At 52.0% G+C, this 23669-nt stretch overlaps 1 protein-coding gene across 3 annotated transcripts; it reads right to left on the bottom strand.

The window, feature by feature from the left end:
- Positions 1–10054: 10054 nt before the first annotated feature.
- On the bottom strand, positions 10055–23381 carry Ldb1 (LIM domain binding 1). Of its 3 annotated transcripts, none has more exons than XM_005063512.4 (11): positions 23055–23381; positions 14729–14831; positions 14556–14600; positions 14375–14450; positions 14189–14291; positions 13925–14097; positions 13314–13436; positions 13056–13139; positions 12836–12959; positions 12488–12630; positions 10055–11774 (listed from the first exon to the last, which is right to left on the bottom strand). In XM_005063512.4, exons 1-11 carry the CDS (start codon positions 23077–23079, stop codon positions 11544–11546), a joined length of 1230 nt encoding a protein of 409 aa, XP_005063569.2. In that variant the 5' UTR covers positions 23080–23381; the 3' UTR covers positions 10055–11543. The 3 variants fall into 3 exon arrangements, with proteins under 3 accessions (XP_005063569.2, XP_005063567.1, XP_005063568.1); XM_005063510.4 differs by having other exon boundaries at positions 12482–12630; positions 23055–23380; XM_005063511.4 differs by lacking the exon at positions 23055–23381 and adding an exon at positions 17339–17545 and having other exon boundaries at positions 12482–12630.
- Between the last annotated feature and the right edge of the window lie 288 nt (positions 23382–23669).

Here is a 23669-nt window from a genome sequence, read left to right as displayed (position 1 = left end):
GAGGATGTCTTTTCAGGTCACTTTTACAACAAAGAGCTTAGAGTCATGGGGTCCCTTCCCAGGGTTAGGATGTGGCTAAGCTTTAGGTTGTAAACTTGAACTTGCAGGCAGAGCTCCTGTACTCATCCAGGGCCTAGACAATGCTGTCTAGGATCTGAGGCTCTGGGATCAACTGATTCCCCAAAGGGCAAGGTCTCCATGATCTAAAGAACATTCTTCAAAACTTGTAGAAGCTGAGTGTGGTGTGCACTCCTTTAGTTCCATCACTGATGGGAGGCAGAGGCACGCAAACTCTCTCAGTTCCAGGCCAGCCTGGTACACAGAGAGTTCCATGACATCCAGAGACATGACATCCAGAGACATGACATCCAGAGATCCTTTCTCAAATAAATAGAAAACAAGGAAGGGTCTATGGCCATACCACCCTGAATGCGCCCAATCTCGTCTGATTTCAGAAGCTAAGTAGGGTGGCGCCTGGTTAGTACTTGGATGGAAGAAAAAAAGGAAGGAAGGAAGGAAAGAAAGAAAGAAAGAAAGAAAGAAAGAAAGAAAGAAAGAAGGAAGGAAGGAAGGAAGGAAGGAAGCTGGGCATAGTGGCGCACACCTTTAATCCCAGCACTCAGAATGTAGAGGCAGGTGGATCTCTGTGAGTTCCAGGCCAACCAGGTCTACAAGCTAATTCCAGGACAGCTAGGGCTACACAGAGAAACACTCTCTAAACAAACAAACAGACAAATAAATAAATAAGTAGCCTGTTGAACTTGGAAAGGAAGCAATGGCAATAATCTGAACAAAGAAAAATATAATTAAAAAAAAAAAGCCTGGTGGTGGTGCACACCTTCAATCCCAGCTCTTGGGAGGCAGAGGCAGGTGGATGTGAGTGAGTTTGAGGCCAGCCTGGTCTACAGAGCAAGTTCCAGGAAATCCAGGGCTGTTACACAGAGAAACCCTGTCTCAAAAAAACAAAAACAAAAACAAACAAACAAAAAAAATAAAACTCAGGTCCTCTAGAAGAGCAGTGAATGTCAGAGTCTTTGCTTGTCTGTTTATTTTTGTTGAGACTGTGTCTTACTTTGTCTCTCTGACTAGCCTGGAACTCTCTATATAAACCAGGCTAACCTGGAGCTCATAGAGATCTTCCTGCCTCTGCTTCTTGAGTACTGGAACTAAAGGCTTGGCTTCTGGAATTCTTTTTTTTTTCCTGTTGTTATTGTTTGTTTGTTTTTTTCATTTTTTTCGAGACAGGGTTTCTCTGTATTGTTTTGGAGGCTGTCCTGGAACTCGCTCTGTAGACCAGGCTGGCCTCGAACTCACAGAGATCCGCCTGCCTCTGCCTCCCAAATGCTGGGATTTAAGGCGTGGGCCACCAACGCCCAGCTTAGGTCCACATTGTAAAGAATACTTGCTTTTTGTTTTTGAGACAGGCTCTCAGTATAGTAGCATTGTCTAGCCTGGAACTTTGCATCTGTCTCTACCCCGAAGTGCTGGAATCAGAGAAGTGGCTCGCTATTCCCAGTGTGAATACTACTTCAAGCAGTAAAGCCCTGGCGCTGAGTTCCTGCCTCCCTGTACTCTGCTTGCGGGTTAGAGGAGAACTGTTCTTTGCTTACTGAGTACACACAGCTGTACCCACCCAGTTAAATGTGCCAGTAAGAGAGCTCCATTGTTGCCTGGCATGCATGATGGCGTCACCTTTAATACCAGAACTCAGGCCGGGCGTTGGTGGCGCACGCCTTAAATCCCAGCACTCGGGAGGCAGAGGCAGGTGGATCTCTGTAAGTTCGAGACCAGCCTGGACTACCGAGCGAGTTCCAGAACAGCCTCCAAAGCCACTGAGAAACCCTGTCTCGAAAAACAAAAAACAAAAACAAAACAAAACAAAACAAAAAACAGAACTCAGGAGACAGAGGTAGGAAGAATCTCTGAATTCAAGGCCAGCCTGGTCTACACAGAGTGAGTTCTAGGAGAGCAAGGGAATCACAGAGAAACCCTGTATCAAAAAACAAGAAGAGGGAAGGAGGGAGGAAGGGAGGGAGGGAGGAAGAGAGAGAGGGAGGGAGAGACAGAGAGAGAGAGAGAGAGAGAGAGAGAGAGAGAGAGAGAGAGAGAGAGAGAGAGAGAGAGAGAGAGATGCATTCCCGTTGTGATTGAAATATGGCTCAAATCTACTCACAGTGCCTTGCATGTGTGTACTGGCTATTCCAAATAGAAGGCACTGACGACAAAGCTTTCAAACTGCATTTTACTACACATGCTTTGGATTATTCACCCCCAGCCCCTTTCCCAAACCATCATAATTATAGCTAACCTTACTCAGTCCCTCCTTGGTTTTTGTTTTGCTGCTTTTTGCGGGGGGGGGAAGGAGGGTTGGGTTTACTAAGACCAAGTCTCTTGTAGCCCAGACTGGCCTCAAATTCATTATGGAGCTGAAAATAATTTTTTTTGGTTTTTCGAAACAGGGTTTCTCTGTATTTTTTTTGGAGGCTGTCCTGGAACTCACTTTGTAGACCAGGCTGGCCTGCAACTCAGAGATCCACCTGCCTCTGCCTCCTCAGTGCTGGGATTAAAGGCATGTGCCACCAACGCCCCGCTGAAGATAACTTTCTAATATACCATCCTTCTCTTCTCTTGTGTATGTATTGTGTGTGTGTGTGTGTGTGTGTGTGTGTGTGTAGTATGTGTGAGTGTGTGTGTGTGTAGGTCAGAGTACCATGTTGGGTATCTTTCTCTGTTCTTCACCTTATTTTATATACATTTACATTTGTTATTTTGTTACATTTATTATTTGGGTTTGTATGTGGGGGAGTACCTTGTCCCTTGAGTGGACGTCAAGGACAATCTGTAGGAGTTGGTTCTCACATTTATTTATTTTTTTAATTAGAAGTCTCTCACTGAACCTGGAGCTTACTCATCAGACTGGCTGGCCATTGAGCTTGGGTATCCACCTATCTGCCCAAGGGATCTGAACTCCAGTCCTCACTTACAGAACAGCCGCGCTCGCACCTGCACCGCTGAGCTGTTTAGCTTTCTTACTTAAAGATTTACTTTTATTGTATGCACATATGTGAGTGCGGCATACACACATGTGCACTACGTGGGTGCTGGAGCCCTTGATGAGCAGGAGAGGCTGACCCCCTAGAGCTGGAGTCACAGGGGCTGTGACAGTAAGTTAGCCACCTGTCTAACTCCAGCGCCCGACCTTTCTTCCTCTACCTCCTAAGGCTCGGGGTTATAGCCAACAACTCCTGGGGTTGGTTGGTTGGTGTTTTTGTTTTTGTTTTGTTTTGTTTTGTTTTGAGTCAGGATCTCACTACTATGTATCCTTGGCTGTCCTGGAGCTTGCTAAATAAACCAAGCTGGAATTAAAAGAGTTCATGACTATGGTTGGCACTTTTTTTTGTGGGTTTGTTGTTGCTTTTGTTTGTTTTGTTTAGATTTTTTGAGACAGGGTTTCTCTGTGTAGCCTTGGCTATCCTGGGAACTCATAGAGATGTGTCTGCCTCTGCCTCCTGAGTGCTGGCATAAAAGGCGTGCGGCCACCACCCAGCCTTTGTATTTGATTCTTTTTCTTTTCTTGTCTCTGTTCTCTTCAAGACAGGGTTTCTCCGTATTGCCCATTTTTTGTATCTGAACTTGTAGCAATCATCCTACCTGAGCCTCCCAAGGGCAGGACCAGAGCCCTTTTGACTATTTTTCTTCTTTTTTTTTTAATTTATTTATTAGCCAGGCGTTGGTGGCGCACGCCTTTAATCCCAGCACTCGGGAGGCAGAGGCAGGCGGATCTCTGTGAGTTCAAGGCTGGGCTGGACCAACAGCCTCCAAAACAATACAGAGAAACCCTGTCTCATAAAAACCAAAAAAAAAATTATTTATTACATATACACTGTTCTGCCTACATGCCAGAAGAAGGCACCAGACTGAATTGTAGATGGTTGTGAGCCACCATGTGGTTGCTGGGAATTGAACTCAGGACCCCTGGAAGAATGGTCAGTGCTCTTAACCTCTGAGTCTTCTCTCCAGCCCCCTATTTTTCTTCCTTTTTAAAGTATTAATTTAGGGTTGGAGAGATGGCTCAGAGGTTAAGAGCACGGGCTACTTTTTTTTTTTTTTTTTCCTGAAACAGGGCTTCTCTGTGGCATTAGAGGAGACTGTCCTGGATGTCCTATAAGGAGCTCTTGTAGACCAGGCTGATCTCGAATTCACAGAGATCTGTGCGCCTCTGCCTCCTGAGTGCTGGGAATAAAGGCGCAAGCCACCACCGCCCAGCCAGGCTACTCTTCCAGAAGTGCTGAGTTCAACTCCCAGCAACCACATAGTGGCCCACAACCATCTGTAATGAGATCTGGTGCCCTCTTCTGGAGAGCAGGCACACATGCAGGCAGAACACTACATAATAATTTTTAAGAATGGTTGGGCGGTGGTGGCGCACACCTTTATTTCCAGCACTTGGGAGGCAGAGGCAGGCGGATCTCTGTGAGTTCAAGACCAGCCTCGTCTACAGTTCCAGGGCAGCCTACAAAGCCCAGAGAAACACTGTCTTGAAACGCTCCCAAAATTTAATGTGTGCCACATGTGTTATCTGTGGAAGCCAAAAGAGGCAGATGCCCTGGAGCTGGAGTTCCAGGCAGTGTGAGCTACCTGATGTGGGTGCTGGGAACTGAACTGGGTCCTTCTGGAATATTATTTTTTTAAGGATTTTTTTCTTTTTTTAAGATTTATTTACTTATTATGTATACAGTATCCTGCCTGCATTCATATCTGCAGGCCAGAAGAGGGCGCCATATCTCATTACAGATGGTTGTGGGCCACCATGTGGTTGCTGGGAATTGAACTCAGGTCCTCTGGAAGAGCAGTCAGTGCTCTTAACCTCTGAGCCACCTCTTCAGCCCCCTTCTGGAATATTATATACTCAACTGCTGAACCATTTGTTCATTCCTTGACTACTCACTCTTAATCCAGCTCAGCCAAGGGTCCCGGCTTTGATACCTATGAAGAACAACTCCCACGCTGCTAATACAGTCTGGAGGAAGTTCGGATACAGCACACGGCCCGCCCAGGTGCTCCACCCTCCTGTGTCTGCACAGGCTGTCTACCTCACTCAGCAGGCTGGGCTGGATTTTTCTGATGGGCACCCATCCCTGCACAGGACATAGCAGGAGTATGGGAATGCTGCAGGGAAGGTGTCCTGGCCAGAAATGATCCCTTCTGAGAAGGGACAGAAATGAAACTGGGTAAGCCAGTGTCACAGCTCTGGGGTCAGGATACCTAGAATCTGAGGGTCCTATCCGGGTGGACCCAGGTGCTCTGGGATTCTGAAGAAGATACCCAGAGAGAAAGTTCTAGAGGAAGGAAAGTTAAAACTCTTATGTGAAATCATGCCTGTAATCTCGGGGAGTCTCAGGCTCGAAGCACTTCAAAAGTTTGAGGCCAGCCTAGGCTACAAGGTGAAATGCTGAAATTTGAGAACAACCAAAACACACACACACACACACACACACACACACACACACACACACACACACACACACACACCAGGGCATACTCAGTGGGCAAAGATGCTTGCTGCCCAGCCTGATGGTTTCATTAATCTCCAGGACCCACAGGGGCCTAAGAGAGCCAACTCCCACAGGTGTTTTCTGACCTCCATGAATGTACCTGTGTGTGTGTGGGCAGTGAGTGGGTATCATTAAACAAGTAATAACACCACCAATGGTGGCACATGAGAACATCAACCCTAGCATTCAGTCTGGAAGGGGTGGAAACAGGCAGATCAGGAGTTCAAGGTCAACCTCCAAATGTAATGAGTGGATGCCAGCATGGTCTTCCTGAGACTCTGTCATGAATAAAGAGTCCCTCTGGCTGGGCAGTGGTGGTGCACGCCTTTAATCCCAGAACTCAGGAAGCAGAAGCAGGTGGATCTCTGTGAGTTTGAGGCCAGCCTGGTCTATAGAGCGAGGACAGGGAGGGTGAGAAACTGGTATCTCAACAGATAAGGGTCCTTGAGTTTAGTCCTCAGACTGCTGGGAGGAGAGCGTCAACTCATATAAGACGTTTTCTGCACTCCTCAGGTGCACTGTACCATGTGGGCACCCACCCCAACCTAACTAAGTAAGAAGTGTTTTAAAGCCCATAAAAGACGGGCATGCAGTCAGGCATGGTAGTGCACGCCTTTAATCCCAGAACTCAGGAAGCAGAGGCACGGGGATCTCTGAGGCCAGTCCGGGAACTGATGGAGTAGAGGGGTGTGGTCAGAGGACGGGTGAAAACGGGAGAAGGGGTGGGGCTAAGGAGGAGGAGAAGATATGACCAGGTGTTTTTTATTGTTTTTTGTTCTCTTTTTGAGACAGGGTTTCTTTGTACTGTTTTGGAGCTGTCCTGGAATTCACTCTGTAGACCAGGCTGGTCTCGAACTCACAGAGATCCGCCTGCCTCTGCCTCCCGAGTGCTGGATTAAAGGTGTGCACCACCAACGCCCAGCTTTGTTTTTTTTTTTTGAGACAGCTCTCATGAAACTGAGGAGAGAAAGCAGTAGGTTTGAGACAAGGCTGGACTACAGTGAGTTCCAGGCCAGTCTCAGCTGCACAGGTCCTGTTTTGAGTACAGCCAGAGTTGTTACACAGAGAAAGAAACAAAAAGGTCACAGAAAGGGAAAAAAGGGAGTGCTGAGGAGAGCAGTTTTTGTTTAGGGAAAGGAGCTTGAGATCTGACTGGATGTAGGCTGGCTGCCTAGTGTCCTCCTTTTTTAAACTTTTATGTGCTCTGGAGTCAGAAGAGGGTGCCAGGACCTTTGGAACTGGAGTTCACTGATGGTACAAGGAGCTGGGACATGAACTCTGACCCTGCTGAGCCATCTCTCCAGCCCGTCCTCCCATTGAAAAGATGAAGGTCAAGCTAGCTTAAGTGTGCTGTAGGTTGTGAAAGACACCGGATCTGAAGAAAGCAGTGAGGACTCAGGTTCCATGCATCTGGGCCAGAGCTGGGAAGGAGCTGAGGGCACTGGCTTGCTGGGGTTGGGTTCGCACTGGAAGAGACTGGGCGCTTCAGCAGCAAGCTGGAGCCTGAGCCTAACACACCCGTGGCTTTAACAAAGGGCACGGGAGCTGTGGAGGGCTTCCTTTACCTTAGAAAATGCTTTCACCAGGGGCCTTTCCCACAGGAGCTACTTGGGGACACTGGGGAGGACCCAGATCTGGAGCTCCAGGGGAAACTGTTACCCACTGTTTCCTGAGTTTGAATAGTGAGTTCCTGTTTCTTGGACCCAACTCTTCTCCCCCAGCAGGGCAGAGCAGGGCAGGGCCCACACCTGTCTAACTCTTTCACCAACACACACACACACACACACACACACACACCACATACACCAGACACAGACACATACCACATACACCAGACAGACACACCACATACACCAGACACACACACACCACATACACCAGACACACACACACCACATACACCAGACACACATACACATACACCACACACACACCACATACACCAGACAGAGACACACACCACATACACCAGACAGAGACACACACCACATACACCAGACACAGACACACACCACATACACCAGACACAGACACACACACCAGACAGACACATCCACACACAAGACACAGACACACACCACATACACCAGACACACACACACATACACACACACCACATACACCAGACACACACACACACACCACATACACCAGGCACACATACACACACACCACATACACCAGACACACACACACACACACCACATACACCAGACACACACACACCAGACACAGACACACACACACCACATACACCAGACACAGACACACACACACCAGACACACACACACCACATACACCAGACACAGACACACACATACCAGACACACACACCACATACACCAGACACACACACACCACATACACCAGACACACACACACACACACACCACATACACCAGACACAGACACACCACATACACTAGATACAGACACACACATACCAGACACATACACCACATACACCAGACACAGACACACACACACCAGACACACACACACCACATACACCAGACCACATACACCAGACACAGACACACACACACCATATACACCAGACACACACACACCACATACACCAGACACAGACACACACCACATACACCAGACACAGACACACACACACACACCAGACACACACACACCACATACACCAGACACACACACCACATACACCAGACACACACACACACCACATACACCAGACACAGACACACCACATACACTAGATACAGACACACACATACCAGACACACATACACCACATACACCAGACACACACACACACCACATACACCAGACACACACACACCACATACACCAGACACAGACCACATACACCAGACACAGACCACATACACACACACCACATACACCAGACACACACACACACACACACCAGACACAGACACACACCACATACACCAGACACAGACACAGACACAGACACCACATACACACGAAAAAATGTTCAATTCAGTCTTAGAACTACTGTCCCAGGACCTAATGAACTCAACACAACCTCACTGCTAAGCCATGCATTCAATATAAACATATTGCCATTATATACTTAAAGCCTTCATGCACACACAAATGTCATGTTTTCTTTGCGTCATTGAGTATTACACTACTAACACCTAGGTCTGCTAAGAGGCTTCAATACTAGCTGAATGAATTCTCCAGCCCATAAGCATGCATATACGTACACACTAATATACTACTTTACATACACTTATACACATACCTAGGACCTCAGTTTAGCAGTCATACTCATAAACACACTGGCACACGGGCAAAAAGACCAGATGTGGGCCGGGCGTTGGTGGCGCACGCCTTTAATCCCAGCACTTGGGAGGCAGAGGCAGGCGGATCTCTGTGAGTTCGAGACCAGCCTGGACTACCAAGTGAGTTCCAGGACAGCCTCCAAAGCCACAGAGAAACCCTGTCTCGAAAAACCAAAAAAAAAAAAAAAAAAAAAAAAAGACCAGATGTGAATTCTACACCAAATGATCTGCAGGTAGTACTCGGAATGAGAAAGTGGCTGGCCAAGCCTCTGTGTGTGTGTGTGTGTGTGTGTGTGTGTGTGTGTGTGTGTGTGTGTGTGTGTGTGTGTGTGTGATGTCTGTAACCATGTGTGGCAACAGGACAGGTAACTGTGGAGGCGGCAGGCGGTGAGCCAGCCAGCCAGTTCTTCGGTTATCTTCCCGTAACTGGGAAGGTGAGGCAGAAGCACAGGTCTATCAGGGTTAGCTGAAGATCCACAGACCTCAATAGGGAAGGGTCTGAGGCTTCCCCTTAGGATAAAAATGAGACCCAAGCTCCAACCCACAGTAGGGTCTCCAAGACCTTGACAATCTCTTCAATGATGAGAAAGTTAGGAGTTAACGTTAACTGAAAATAAACCTGAAGGGGTCCTATTTCTCCTGTCTCCCCTGAACTTAGGAGGGGACAAGACATAATTCTCTGCTCCTCTTGGAATCCCTCACCGGGGGCTTAGGTCCCAGGTGGGACTGGTTTAGACCTCATATGGCTGGTTTTTGTTTTGTTAGGGATGTCCCAGAAAACAGAAAGAATCTCACAGGGATTCTAACTGCCCCTAAGGTCCTGCAACCCAAGTTCCCTCCAAGGATCCCCATAAACCTTTGAACATCTTCATCCAAGTCTCTCTCCCAGGAGCCTTGCTTCAGAGTACAGAAACCTTAGCAACAGCTGAGGTGAGGGTGGCTGTGAGGAAAGACCACACCTAAGGTATTGGGGCTGGGATGGGATACCTGGGAAAAAGATTGGGACCTAGAGGGAAAGACAGGCCTGATTCAGAACAGCTCCACTGAGGCACATGGTAAAAAGGAAGCCTGTCTTGAACAAGGTCTCAATATACAGCCCTAACTAGCCTGGAACTCACTATAAAGACTAGAGAGCCTCTTGTCTCTGAGTGCTGGGACCAAAGGCATATGACACCATGCCTGACAAACTTTGCGCCAATGACTAACCAGGACACTCTCAAACCAAAATGTCTCTTTATTGATTGGTACCATACATGACTCAATTGGCCAAAAATAGAAAAAAGGAAAAAAAAAAAAAAGAAAGAAAAAAAAATAGAAGAAAATCATTACAGCAGGGATGGGATATCCACCTTCCTCTCTTTCCTTTGGCTCCTGACAGCATCCTCCCAAAAGTGGCTGGCAAGGAGGAAGCAGGGCACAAGGGACCCCATAATCCAAAAGGGAGAATGGGGAGAGAGGAGGCACCCACACTCTGGGACTGAAGAGCCAAGGAGCCCTGCTCTGGGCCTCACCTCCAATGCTGAAATGGAGCGGAGGGTACTGGCTGCCCCTCCTCATCCTCTGTGAGAGAGGGACATGGGAGAGGAATGTCTACTTCAGCTTGGGGGGTATGACAGAGGCCTTTCTCCCTGGCGGGCTTAAGCTCCTTTCCTCAGTGCAAGAGAGGCTAGGACTAACACAGTTTGAGGGGCTGGGAGAAGGTTCTGGAGTAAAGTGGCTAAAGTCCTCATCCTATTCCTGACACACTGGGACAAAAAAAGTGACAAATGAAGCAGCTCCCCTCTTCCCTCTATGCTCCCCGAGGAGCCTCCCCACCCATCCAAGACAGCTGCTGTAGAACAGTAAAAATGCGCACCATGGAGGGGGAGGGCTAGAGGGACTCACAAGCACTAGGAGAGCAGGCTGGAGCCCTGGAGGCTGGGTGGACAGACAACAGGGGGCTGTCAAAAGATGTGGTCACCAGTGATCCCACCCCACGTGACGGCATGCTGCCCCACTCCAGTCACCCCAGAGGGAAAGAAAAGAGATGGCAAAGCGACTCCTTGGTCCGAAGCTTCTCAAACTGTATAAAATGGTATGTACCCTGTCCCAACTCTCACCCCCACCTGGGCCCTAGACCCTCCATCTGCCGAAAGGAGGGAGGTAGCTGGAATTTCAACAGGGGAGCAGGGGAACATGAGTGACTTTTTTTTTAATTTACATTTTTAATAATATTATTTTTTTTAAAAACTCGGAGCTGGGTAAGTGGCAAAAGGGAGGATCCCAGAATTTTACCCTCTATTAACAGCCGCCTAGGGGAAAGGCATTCAACCAAGCCCCGTAACTTTAAGCCCCTAAGGGCTGTGGGTATAAACCCCAGGCTCAGAGGGACAAATCAGGAAGCTGGGACACCCAGAACCTGGGGTGAGAATGGGGGCGAATGCCCTGGGGAGAGGAGGGTTAGGACATCTCAGAGGCCCAGGGTCCACACAGGCATCAATATGAGAACCCCCTTCCCCCAAAAGGCTCTGCAGGGGCCAGGCCCAGCCAAGGGCAACTTCGGGGCAAATCTTGGCACCTGCCCCCCATGAGTCCAGTTCCTCCCTGAAGTGGATGGATGGAGGTTGCCCATTTCAGATGCTCAGTCTCTTATTTGTCTTCTGCTCCCTGGGCTGTGAGGGGTGGGGCAGGCAGAGCCCTGGGTGGCCATGGCAGGGCCTTTCTTTACTGGGAGGCCTGTGACGTGGGGTTCTCCGATTTGCTCTCTTGGCTGGATGGAGGCTTGCTGTTCCAGGGGCTGTTGGCGCCCAGTGCAGGGGAGTTGTTAAAGCTGTCCTCGTCGTCAATGCCGTTGGCCGCGTCAAACTGGGTGTTCTCCAGCCGAGTGATGAGCCTCTCGTCCTCGTCCCCGAACTCCCCGCCCATCAGGGTGGGCTCCCCCACCACCATCACATCCTGAGAGTGACGGAGGTCCCCAAACATAATCGGGGCAGGGGCTCGCCCAACCCAGGGCAGCAGATATCCCCAGAGCCCCCAAACCCTCCCTACAAGCTCAACACCCCACCCTCCTCTTCATACCCAGGTTTAAACCCCAACTCTAGACACCCTCGGCTCTTGGAATCCTTCCCACTAAAGGATGCCAGAGCATCACAGCTTTTAGCCCTTACTCATTGGATTCTAGAAATACCATTTTCTCACTCCCTAGCTCCCTAATCCACCCACCTCTGGTTTTAGGGGTCCCCTAAACTTCTGTCTATATGTAAGAGAGTGAGTGGATCAAAAATATGAGGGAGGGAAATGTGCATGTGCATAAATGTGCATGTATTCTACATATGCAACATTCAAGCCTGCATACCCTTCCATCAGTGTGAGCGTATTCCGATGGGTGCGTGCCTCACGCTACCTGCTCTGAGCACTGTACATTCTCTCACAGCTGATCCTGTCTCATGTCCTATGTACCTGCGGTTGAGTTTGTGTGATCACAACCATGCATGCATGTGCCTGGGAAGGGTTTCCTCATCAGTGAAAGGAGTCAGATCATGCTGACTCTAGACTACATGGGCAAACTGTTTGCTTCTACGCCTGCTGGTAAGCTCAGGTCAGACAGGGGTCAGGGATGAGCAGTGGGGCAGCCCAGAAGAGAAGAAAGCCGAGATGCTTACAGGTACCTGGCTGGAGAGAGCGAAGGTGCTGGCTGGACTCTTCTTCTTGCTGTTGCTATTGTTGGTGTTGCCACCCCCAGAGCTCATGGTGCTACCCCCTGACATCTTCCGTTTCCTCCGTTTGCTGGGCTGCTGCCGTGCAGGCTCCGCTGTGCCAGGGAAAGGAGGCTCAGGTGGGAGAGGGCCCTGGACCCCTAGTCTCCATTCCCACTCCTCAGGTGACCGTGTCTACCCTGTCCTCAGTCTTGTAGTCCCAGGAGTAAGAAACAGAGCAGAGGGAACTTCATGGGGCTAAGAGATACAGCCTCAGGGTGTCCTGTCAGAGCCTGGTGAGGGCAGGGGCAAGGCACTCACCAGGAGGTGCTACCATGCGCTGCCACTTCTGGAAAAGGCAGGTCTTGAGGCAGTCTCGGGGGCTGAGGCTATAGGTCTTATGGCGGGACATGAGTTCCTGCATGGGCTCGAGTATCACACAGAGCTGCCGGTAGACCAGAGGATGGATTAGACTGTTAGGGAGAAACATGCAGCTCAAAGGAGAGAAGCCGGGGCAAAGCTGGGGCGACCAGACACTTACTCGGAGGTAGTTGAGAGTGGAATTGGATAGCCCACACCGGGTGATGTTTTTGGAGAGCTGATCTAGCATCTGGGGGTCCTGGGCCTGGAGAGGGAGAAAGAGAGGCATCTGAACACCTGAGCATGTGACACTGAGAGAAAGGGCTAGTATTAAACCCATCTCCCCTCTGCACTCTTAGTTCAGTCAGGAAACGACACCGCCTGCCCAACCCCGCTGCTGCCAGCTTTGCCCTTACGTCAGGCCCTGCTCGCGACTCACGTGCATGGCCAAGATGCTCCTGGGGATGAGTTCTCGGTGCTGCCGGATGCTGAAGTGCCACGTCTTTATCCGCATCATGTCGTCAAACATGAACTCCAGGTACAACCGGCCCTCCACACACACCTGGGGACAGGCTCGTCATATCCCTGCCCCTTTGCCATATACACAAAAACGTGCCTGCTACAGCTCTCCCCGACTCAGGATCTCTCCCCCTACGAAAAACTTCTGCTGCCTGTGCAAATATCTGGGTGCATAACGGCTGCAGCACGCCCCCTCCCCATGTGCCTGTCACACCTGGCCTTTACACACACATACTTACACACACATAGTAGGAAAGCTTAACAGATCCTCGTCCTTTTCCCAAGTAGCCAGAGAAAACCCCATCTGCTACAAGCTCTATGAGGGCAGGCTCTCGTTCACCGTATACCTCGGGGCCCAGAAAACTGACATGAATAAACCAAATAAATATCTGCTGAATGCTACGCCTGCCCTCCCTTCTCATTTGGCCACTTCCCATTATGCCTCCGTGGGGAACAGCTGTAGTACATGTCGGGAAAGAGGAAATCAAAGCCAGGTGCCCTTGGTGTTCCATATCCTGTTGGTGTGCTGACCTGGGTGAACATGGGTTTGCCGTGCTGGGTCACCATGCTGCCCTGGTCACAGTCGAGGGACACAAAGTTGCTGTGGAATGCCTCCTTGGGGTGCTTAAGTACATAATACAGCTCCGTAGCACCCCCCTCAAAAATGCTGCGGAAGTAGCGTGGGATCAGGGTCCGGCCAATGGCTGTACAGACAGGACAGATTGCTCAGGACAGAGGCACTTCAGAAAGGACCAAGGCAGACTCACAAAGCTAGCTCGCACAGAGGCCACTCACTGTATCTCTTTGGTCCATCCTCCAGGCAGAAAGTGATGGTCAACATGGCGTCATCCTCAAAGAACTCAGTCGTGAAAGCATCCCACCAGAGATTGTCACACTCCTAGAGAACACGGAAATCAGTGCACATCCCGAGAGGGCGCTCACCTGGCCCTCCCTTCCTAGTCTTTCCTCCCTTGGCCATACCTCTGTCCAGTTCTGTAGCCGCTTGTTAAGCTCAAATATCCTATAGTCGGTTTGGTTACCATATGGTGTATGCCTCCTGGGGGAGTGAGGACGTGAGGTCAGAAGCAGAATCGTCCTACCTGCCCCACTCCCACCTAGGTCCATGCAGAGGACGCTTCTCTACTGGCTGGACTCCACTTACCCTATCCCAGGCTCCAGGTATGTAGGTGGGTACATGGGAGTTGGGCTGTATAAGGGAAGAGACTGTGAGAACCAGGGCGGAAGACAGAAACCACCAGAGAAGGGAGAGGACCTTCCCTTCCCTTCCCAGGCAGGCTACCGTCTAATGAGTTAGGAAGCAGGGAAGCAACTTACCCCACATCCCGATCCAGCATGGTGCCGGGATGAAAGGGAGGGAAGGCGTTGCCGTTCGGGGGCTCCTTTGGTGAGTACAGCTTGAATGACTTTGAGGAGCAACCTAACGAAGAGAACGGCAGCTCCCTAAGCTTCTGGGAGTTCTGGAACCCTGTGGATAAGGCTGATCTTCTGGAGCCTCTGGTCTGTTTACCAGAGAGGGTGAACTAGAAGAGCGCGGACTACTCTAAGGACCTACCACCTCTTCAAAAATCTAGCTCCCATCCTATTTAATTAAGAGGCTGGGAGAGAGGCTGGAGAGCTGGCTCAGGAGTAAGAGGACACACGATTCACTCTTCCAGAAGACCGGAGTTTGGTTCCCAGCACATTGGGATGCTGTAACCCCAGTTCCTGGGGACATAGCACCCTCTTCTGGCTTCTATGGGTACCTGCAATTGTGTACACTCTCCCATGTCCCCTCCCCCATAGTTAAAAATACAACAAAATTAGGAAGAGGAAGGAAGGGAGGGAGGCAGGGAGGAAGGAGCAATCCTAATGCCAGTCCATACTCAAGATACTATTTTTGGGCTGAGGCTGGATGAAGGATGAACTGAAGCAAGGAAGAAATGCCAGTGTCACAGAAAAAAAGATCAAATGAACAACTTCCCAAACCTCTTTCCTACCTGCAGTTTCATTCAATTCCGTGAGGCAGCAGGATTGATACCTACTCCATTTCTCCCCTTTGACCCCTTTATTGTGTGTGCTGGTGACCGAGGTGGGGGCAGATAGAGGGATTTAGGGAATTCTCTGCTCTTCCTCCACCCTGCTGGGTCTCAGGAGGGCAAGGGATAGAAAGATAAGGGGGCTGTGTGCCTGTTGGGTGCGGTTCGCCAGATAACAGTTGAGTTTTTGGCCTCCCCTACCAACAGCCTCTCCCTTATCAGCCTAGCCCCCATACCCACACCTACAATGGGCAGAGCATTGTTTCCAGCCCAGAAACACAAAATCCAGCCCTTTTTGAACTTCGAGGGAGGAGGGAAGCAGGGGGGGCTTCCACTACATTCTACTACGCAGGAGCCTGGTAAACAGCCTCCTTCCAGGGGCTTAGTCTAGAGACAAACACTAACTACAGAGGTCTCTGTTGTAGATGGACATGTGCAGAGGCGCCCCCCCCCCTTAAAGCAGCGCGTGTAACTTGCTTGCATACTAGTTTATGACTGCTACAGTTAAATTCATACCTGGACAGGAGCCAGTTACCCAGGCAACTCTATTCCCCTCCCCACCAGAAAAGAGGGGAAACTGAGGCATGGTCTCAAAGGCTCTGGCCCCGTTTTCACTTCCTTGGCCCCTAAAACTTAACTGCACCTGTACTGGCTATATCTGAGCCCTGTCCCCTAATTTAGACATAAACTTATTTTGCTCCTGGGGGGGATGAGACAAAGGAAGACCCTGTGCCAACATGTGCCACTTAATTTTCTCCCCAGTGGCTCCATATGACAATGTGGGCAGAAGGAGGTCCCGAGGGGCCCAGCCTACAGTCTCTAAAGGTGCCAAGAGTCAGAGCTTGTGTGTGTCTGCACACGCGTGTGCCTCATCCTGCCTAGCAGGCTCCCACCTTCAGCTCGCCTCAACACGCCTGCCCAGGGCTGGAACCCAGCAGCCCCAGGCAGTATCAGGGTGCCCACAAGAAGCGCTCACCTCATGTGGGAGCTCTCACAGGTCCACACACTAAACACTGCCCACACTGCTTCCACACACCAGTCCTGTACTGAACCCATCCCAGGAGTGACAGTCTCTACCAGCCATCGAGACTCTCCACTCCTCAAACCACAAGACAGACTAGAGCCACACAGAAAGTTGGAAGGTATGTAGTCCACCAAAGGCCAGGTCTAGGTAATGAATCCAAGAGAATGGTTTCTCAGAACTGGCCCTCATTCCCTTTTCCTAAAAAGCAGAACTACCTCTGCCCCCACTGAATTTCTGGGTCTCCTGAAGAAATTTATCAGTTCAAGAACGTGAAGAGAGGGAATGCAAGACAGTTGAGTTCCTCACAGGTATAATTTGGGGCTGCGCTAAAAGTTCTGGGGAGAGCTAAAGCCCAAACTCCGGGGCCTCTATTTACATCTCAAGTGAATGGACACAAACAAACTCAGCATTTCTCCAAGAGCCATAGCAACTCCCAGTAGCCCAGCACAAGGGGCTGGGAGAAGGGGAGGGACATTACCCTGACCATCTGTCCCTGTTGCTGCCCGTCCACAGGAGAGGAACACAGGGACCAAGGTGGGGGTGGGAGTGAAGGAAGTGTGTTATTCAGCCTTACAGTCTACACCTGCCCCTCAACAGTCTGAAAGCTTTGAGGAAGAGGGCTGAGAAAAGGAGCTCAGAACTAGCAAAGTTTGCTCAGGTTGGAAGCAACGTCAGAGGCTGAGAAGGTACCTCCAGCTGAGCATTTCCATGGTAACCAGACTGACCCGAGGGCAAGCCTCCTCCCTTTCGGGGCTGACCATAGGTCAGCAGCCTCACGCTGGGAGCCGGGGGAGGGGGCACTTCTCCCCCAGCCAGCATACCAGGCCTGGGCTAGACATAGGGCCTTTTGCCCACCCCAACAAGCTTCAAGGTGCCCAGACTTACCTGGGAGAACTGAGGGGATCGGGGAAGGTGTGGGGAGCGCCTGGAAGCCCTCAGGGACCCTGGCAAGGGTGAGGACTTAGGTGGAGCCAACTTCAGCAGCTCATGTCCCGAGTGGGACAGGCCGGTCTAGCTGGGAGCTCCACTCCGAAGGCCGCACAAAGACTCGCGTGCACAGCCTCCGCCCGCCCCGCGGCGTCCACAGCCCGGGGGGAAAGTTACAATGGCCACTGGGCCGGGGGCTGGGGGCCGGGGGGCCGGCCTGGGGGGCGGGGGGCAGCGGGGAGTCCGGAGCCTTCTTTGTTTGCAAGGTTTCCCTCAACAATGGCTGCTCGGCTCTTTCCTCTCTCCTCCTCCTCCTCGGCTCTGCCCGCCGCCGCCTCTCGCTGCCTCTGCCTCCAAGCAGCCCGCCCGCCCTCCCTTGGCCACCGGGCCCCTCTGCTGGGGAGGCGGGAGAGGCAGGGCCCGGCACTCACACTCACTCACACTGGCACACTCAGACACAAGCAGCGCCCGCCTGCTCCTTCCTTTCTGCCTTTCTCTCCCTCCTCCTCCCTCTCCTCCCCGCTCGCTCTCCGAGCCGCTCTCCGAAGGAGGCCCCAGGGCGGGCGGAGGGTGGAGCTGCCCCGCCGGCCCCGCCCCCTCCCCGCCAGCGAGGAGGAAGAACGGAGGGAGGGAGGGAGCGAGGAGGGACTGCTGAGAAAAACAAAAGAGATTGAGACCTGGAGGCTGGGGACTGAACAGACTGGGCCAGGGGAGACCTGGACCAGGAGGAGGCCTAGGGAAGCCGGCAGCGAAACGCACCCTCATGGAGGGAGGGGTGAAGGGCGGTGTTGGCCTTTGCAGACTCCTAGTGTCTTCACCCAGCCAGCCAACCCCCCACCCCAGGTTAAAGGTCGGCCTGAGCAGCCACACTAGGTTCCTCAGGAGAAATCTAAGAGCGGCTAGGTGGGAGGAAGCTCGGGGCGTTTACTTTTGACAGAACCACATTCTAAGTTCAGCTTGTAAATACTAGAGAGAAGTGGACAGTCCAGGCTTCCCTGCCCCAAACCCAGCCAAGTCCCGAGCCCTGGATTAGATCCCCTTTACGGAACATCCTTCCGGCCCCCGAAGCCACGTGGATGATAGGGAAAAAGCGTTTATCTGGTGTCAGGGTAAGGAAGGCAAACTTGCCTATACCGGGGTCCTTCAAAGGGGTCTTTGGATCCTTCATACTACCCCAGGTCTTAATAAAGGAATTTGGTTCGTGGGAGGGAAAGAGTTTGCGTCATCTGAAAAGAGCTATCCTAGGGAAGAGATACTTCTGGAACTTTGGTGGGAATTTAGACCCCGCTACTTAGACAGGAAACACGTGCACAGGTACACACTCTGAGGAAGGGCACCCACTTTCAGTCTCTGTGGTCAGAGTGTGTCCTCTACTACCCCGGCTCCCGCAACACCATTCACAACCAACCCAAGGCCAGGAGTTTTCATGACACACACAGAAGCAAGGAAATGACACTACTGCACCTGGCTCTGTAAGCATGCTCCACACGTAAAGGACACCTCTCATGGTCACACAAATCCGTAGCTGATACACACGCCTAAAACCCTAAACACACTCATAGCCTGGACATACACCAAGTATGGGTTACACCCTGATGCTCATTTCTATGGTGGCTGGGACCATGCATGGATCTTGACCCCAACATACACACCAAAACTGTGTCACTACTTGCTATATCCGGCACACACTGAACTATAGATATCCTGGTCAATTGTTATGCACCAGCCGACTCTTCATAGCCCATCTTCTCTGGAACCTGAACTCCATTCTCCTGGCTCATATGCTACGCCCCAGCTTTCACAAACAATTGAAAATCTATGCCATTTATCCAGAACCTGCAATATGCAGCCTACCACCAGGATATGACATTCCTTCTAGCCTGAAAATTTAGATCCCAATTCTGAAATAAAGAACACTCTTCCACCAGCAACAGAAGAACGCTGTCATTTGTGCCTTTAAACTTTCCAAAGTGATCTGGACAGAGTGGAACACACCTGTTATCCCAAAACCTGGGAAGCTGAGGTAGGAGGGTTTCGATGAGTACGGTCCATGGCCAGTCTCAGCCACATGGAGATTATTTCAAAAATAAATACATGGTTTTGGATGTGGTGGCACACGCCTTTATTCCCAGCACTTGGAGACAGAGGTAGGCAGATCTCTGTGAGTTCAAGGCCAGCCTACTCTAAATAACAAGTTCCATGCCAGACAGGGATACATGGTAAGACCCTGTCTTAAAATACATATAGCATGGGGCATGTGGGCCTGCTGGAACACATCCCTAATCTCAACACTCAGAAGGCACAGGAAGGATCAAGGAGTTGAAAAACAGCCTCAGCACAAATAAATAAACAAATAAACTTTCCAAAGCGTGCTGACAGGCATTACCTGAAGAATACACGCAGATGTGAATACACACATGGACATTCACACAGGGGATCAAATACACAGACTTCACCAGAACAAGTGAGCCAGGAGGACTTGAGGTTGGAGACCTGGACTTTCAACTCCACTTCTCCACTTGAAGTAAACCCGTCCTGGGGCCAGGCAGCCATTCCTAGCCATGTTCCCTTCCCCCTCCAGGCTTCCAATGACCGTCCACATAGGGGTGGGGGAGGAGTACATGCTCTGGCGTTTGCCCCCAGCCCAGAGCTCAGAACCTTCTAGTCACACAGGAGCCACAGGGCCCCCCCCCTCACTGTTGAGGGGCCCTTAAGCGCCAAGCTGCAGCAAGACTCTGACCTATCATTCAAAGGGCTCCTCACTCCTCTTCTGTGGCAAGTCTGCTCCTGCTCTGACCCAGCTCCCCCAGTGCACAGGGCAGGAAAGGTCCAACTGAAGGCAGCGAGTCTGTGTCACAAGGCCCTAAAAACGGGTGCGTGGGGGCAGCAATGACAAAGGTGATGAGGGAGAGAAGCCTGCCTGCGAGGTGCTTCTGGAGGTGGGGGCTCAAAGAAAAGCAGCCCAGTCTGAGGTACCAGCACTGCCCCCTGCCCGGGCCCCTGACCCAGGCCTCCAGTGTGCCTGCCCCCATTCCTTTGTCTGTGCCCGGCCTCCCGTTGGCCTGGCGCTCTGCCATCCTCCTCTCCTGGCTCCCAGCCGCCACCACTGCTGCCTCCTCCCCTCCCCCTACTTCTCCCAGCCTTAACCCTTCTGAGCCACATGCTGCCCCAGACAGGCCTTAGCATCCTGCCCAGGGAGATGCTCCTGAGCGAGCCTTGTTCCTGTTTCTGGTCATTTAACCCCAAGATGTTCTCCACCCCAGGAGCACCAGGAGGGATGGAGGGGTGTGTACATGTGTGTCTTGCGGTGTTCCCGCATGTGCATCTGTGTGGCTGCGTGTGCTCGGGCTTCCCTCAGTCACATGTGTGGGGCATGTGCTGTCTCTGTCGGGCTGGGGGAGGAGGAGCCCAGAGACAGCAGAGCACAAAGGAGAGACTCAGGCAGGCAGGGAGGCAGGCAGCCTGCCAGGGCGCCTAGGCCCCAGGGCTCCTGGGGTGGTGGTGGTCTTCAGGCCTGAGCTGCTATCTGCTGCCAGAATGCCCTTGGACGAATGAAACATGTGCTCTCCCCCACACATGCAGGCCTGGCCCCTTCTCTTACCCCAGCCCCTGCCATTCTCCACCCTAAGGACTCTCTTTAAGCCCCTCCCACGGGTTTTCCTCTTGAGGTCTCAGGTCCATCCACTCACTGTGACATCAGTCATCAGACTTCTTCACAATCAAGAAAGAGGCTCTCTCCCCCTTAGCCACCTTTTGCTGCTTCCCTCTTACCCAAGCCAACAGACAAGAAGGTCTGGGGCACTGACTGAAAATGTGCACGCACACACATACACATACATACACACACACACACACACACACACACACACACACACACACACCCTGGGCATGGATCCTCTCCCTGTCCCCATGCTAGTCACAACGACTATGAGGAGGAAATGTCCTCCCACTGACACAGGTACTCTGCCCCAATTCCAGGACCAGTCCCCCAGCCTCCCCGAGGCTGACAACTTCTCCATATACGACCCCTACCTAATATGTGTAGGAACTAAGAGTAACAAATTTAAGTTTCAGTCCTGTGGTGGTAGCATGCACCTTCAGTCCCAGCACTCAGGAGGCAGAGGCTGAGTTCGAGCACTGGAGGTCCTTCCCCCACTCTACAGAGTGAGTTCCAGGACAGCCAGGACTGTTGCACAGAGAAACCCTGCGGGGGAGGGGAACGAACTTTAAGTTTCAGCCCAAAAGCTTGCTTGGAGCTTTACCTTACTTTGGCTCTCAAGCATATTGGAGGGCAAGAACCCAAGGGTGGGCTGAGAGCATGAACTACCTTGTCTAGCATTGGCCAGTTGCAAAGGAGAAAACACACACATAAACATATACATCAAATTGGTGGGACAGCTATGAGGCTAGGCAGGGTTCCAGCTTGGCAAGGTTTTTTTGCCTCCTCCTCTTCTCCACCCTCTCTGCAGAAGGAGCCAGGGGTTCCCACACCCAGATATTCCAGGATCCTCAGGCTCTCCTAGCCCTCCTCCTGGGCCCCATGCCCCTAAAATGTCAGCCTCATCAGGCACTTCAAGTGTGTACCCAACCCAGTCCAACTCGGCTAGGGTCACATGATCTCCAAGGACGCTTCTGCACTGGCAGCTTCCCTTGGGGGAGTGTGTGTTTGTGAGTGTTTGGGGGGTCCCTAGTTATGAAGTATAGGCTTCTCAGAATACAAGACATCTAGAGGAGAAAGGGATGCAGACCAGGCTAGACCCAGGACACGGACCACTGACTTCCTAGAGAAGGTGGACTTTCCAATCTGAGAACAGAGTTGTAAGGAAGGGACAGACTACATTCGGGCCCCTCTTTAGACTACCTCTCCCATCACACGGCTCTACTTTTCCTTCCTAGCACTTGTAGAGCCTATGCCCTGACCCTACGAGGGAAAACTCAGACACGGGTACGGCCTGGCAAGATCTCATCTGTCTGGGGGGCTGTGATTTGAATTTGGGTCCTCAAGTTTCCGCTTGGGGTGCTCAAGCATTGCTCCCCCTAACTCAACTCTGAAACCACTCTTACTTCACAGCCTGTCTGGAACTGATACACTTCCCCTCCCACGAAGGGAGATTGCTGACCCAAGGGCCCAATTATCTGACACCCCCCAGGAGTGCTCTCCGTCCCTCAGGAGAGCCAACCCTCCGTGGCAACAGACAGGAAAAGTTAGAGGGGGCAAGATGGGCCCCAATCAACTCCTCCCCCAAACAGCATCCTCAGAAACAGCCCGTGGGGGGGCAATGTCACAAAATATGTAAGAGGCAATAAGCAGCAGGGAAGGGGGGAACCCAAACCAGCCAATCACAACTCTACGATGGGGGGGGGTCAAAAGTCCAAAGTCACTTCTGATTGGCTAACACCCTGGAATTCTGGGAATTTCAGTCCCCCCATCCCTCCCCAGTTAGCCATCCCCACCTCAAAAAAAAAATCCATCCTCAGCACCCCCCCCCGTGCCTCTGGGCTGCTGCGCATTTATACAGATGAGAAAATCCTCCCCCAACTGACGCCCCCCTAACTCTATACAGCCCACGACCCCACCATGCCTTCGACGCCCCCCACAAACAAATTATCACCAAACCAGGGGTGAGGGAGCCGACAGGGAGGGAGGGGCCAGGCGGCCGCGAGACCCACTCACCAGGACAGGCACAGCCCACTGACATCTTCACATCGCCCGCCGCTGGGGGCCCAGCCGAGTCACGGTGCCCGCCCCTCGCAGGGACAGGCCGGGCATGAGCCGCTGCCGCCGCCCGCGGCCCCCGATGCCCTCGCCGCCGGCCCGGCCCGGCCTCAGCCCGGTGCGGGCGGCCCCTGCCTGCAGCGAGGGGCCTGTCAGGCGCGGAGCAGACAGGAAGGAAGCCAGGCAGGAAGGCGAGCTGCCTCTGCGTGTGTACGCGCGGGTGTGCGTCCCCGGAGTGTGTGTCCGTGTGTGCGCGTGTGCGTGTGCGTGTCTGTGCGCTCCCGCCGCCCTCGCCGTCGCCGCCCTCGCGCTCGCTCCCGCTCGCGCGGCCTCTCCCTCTCGCCGGCGCCGGCTCTCCGGCCCTAGTCGGGCTGGGCCGGGCTTTATTAATATGCTAATTTGCCTGCTAGTGGGAGGGGGAGAGCCGTGTCAAAGTGACCCGGGCGAGCGCGCCGCGAGCGACGACGTGCGTGCGCCGCGCGGCGAGGGGCAGGGAGCGTCCCCGGGAACGGCATGCATGTGACGCAGCTCTTAAAAAACGAGACGGAGGCAGAAACCCCGGCGAGGGCGGGC

This window comes from Mesocricetus auratus, unplaced genomic scaffold, assembly GCF_017639785.1.
Source record: "Mesocricetus auratus isolate SY011 unplaced genomic scaffold, BCM_Maur_2.0 Super-Scaffold_4256, whole genome shotgun sequence".
Lineage (NCBI taxonomy): Eukaryota > Metazoa > Chordata > Mammalia > Rodentia > Cricetidae > Mesocricetus > Mesocricetus auratus.
This window is presented reverse-complemented; position numbering and strand designations above follow the sequence as displayed.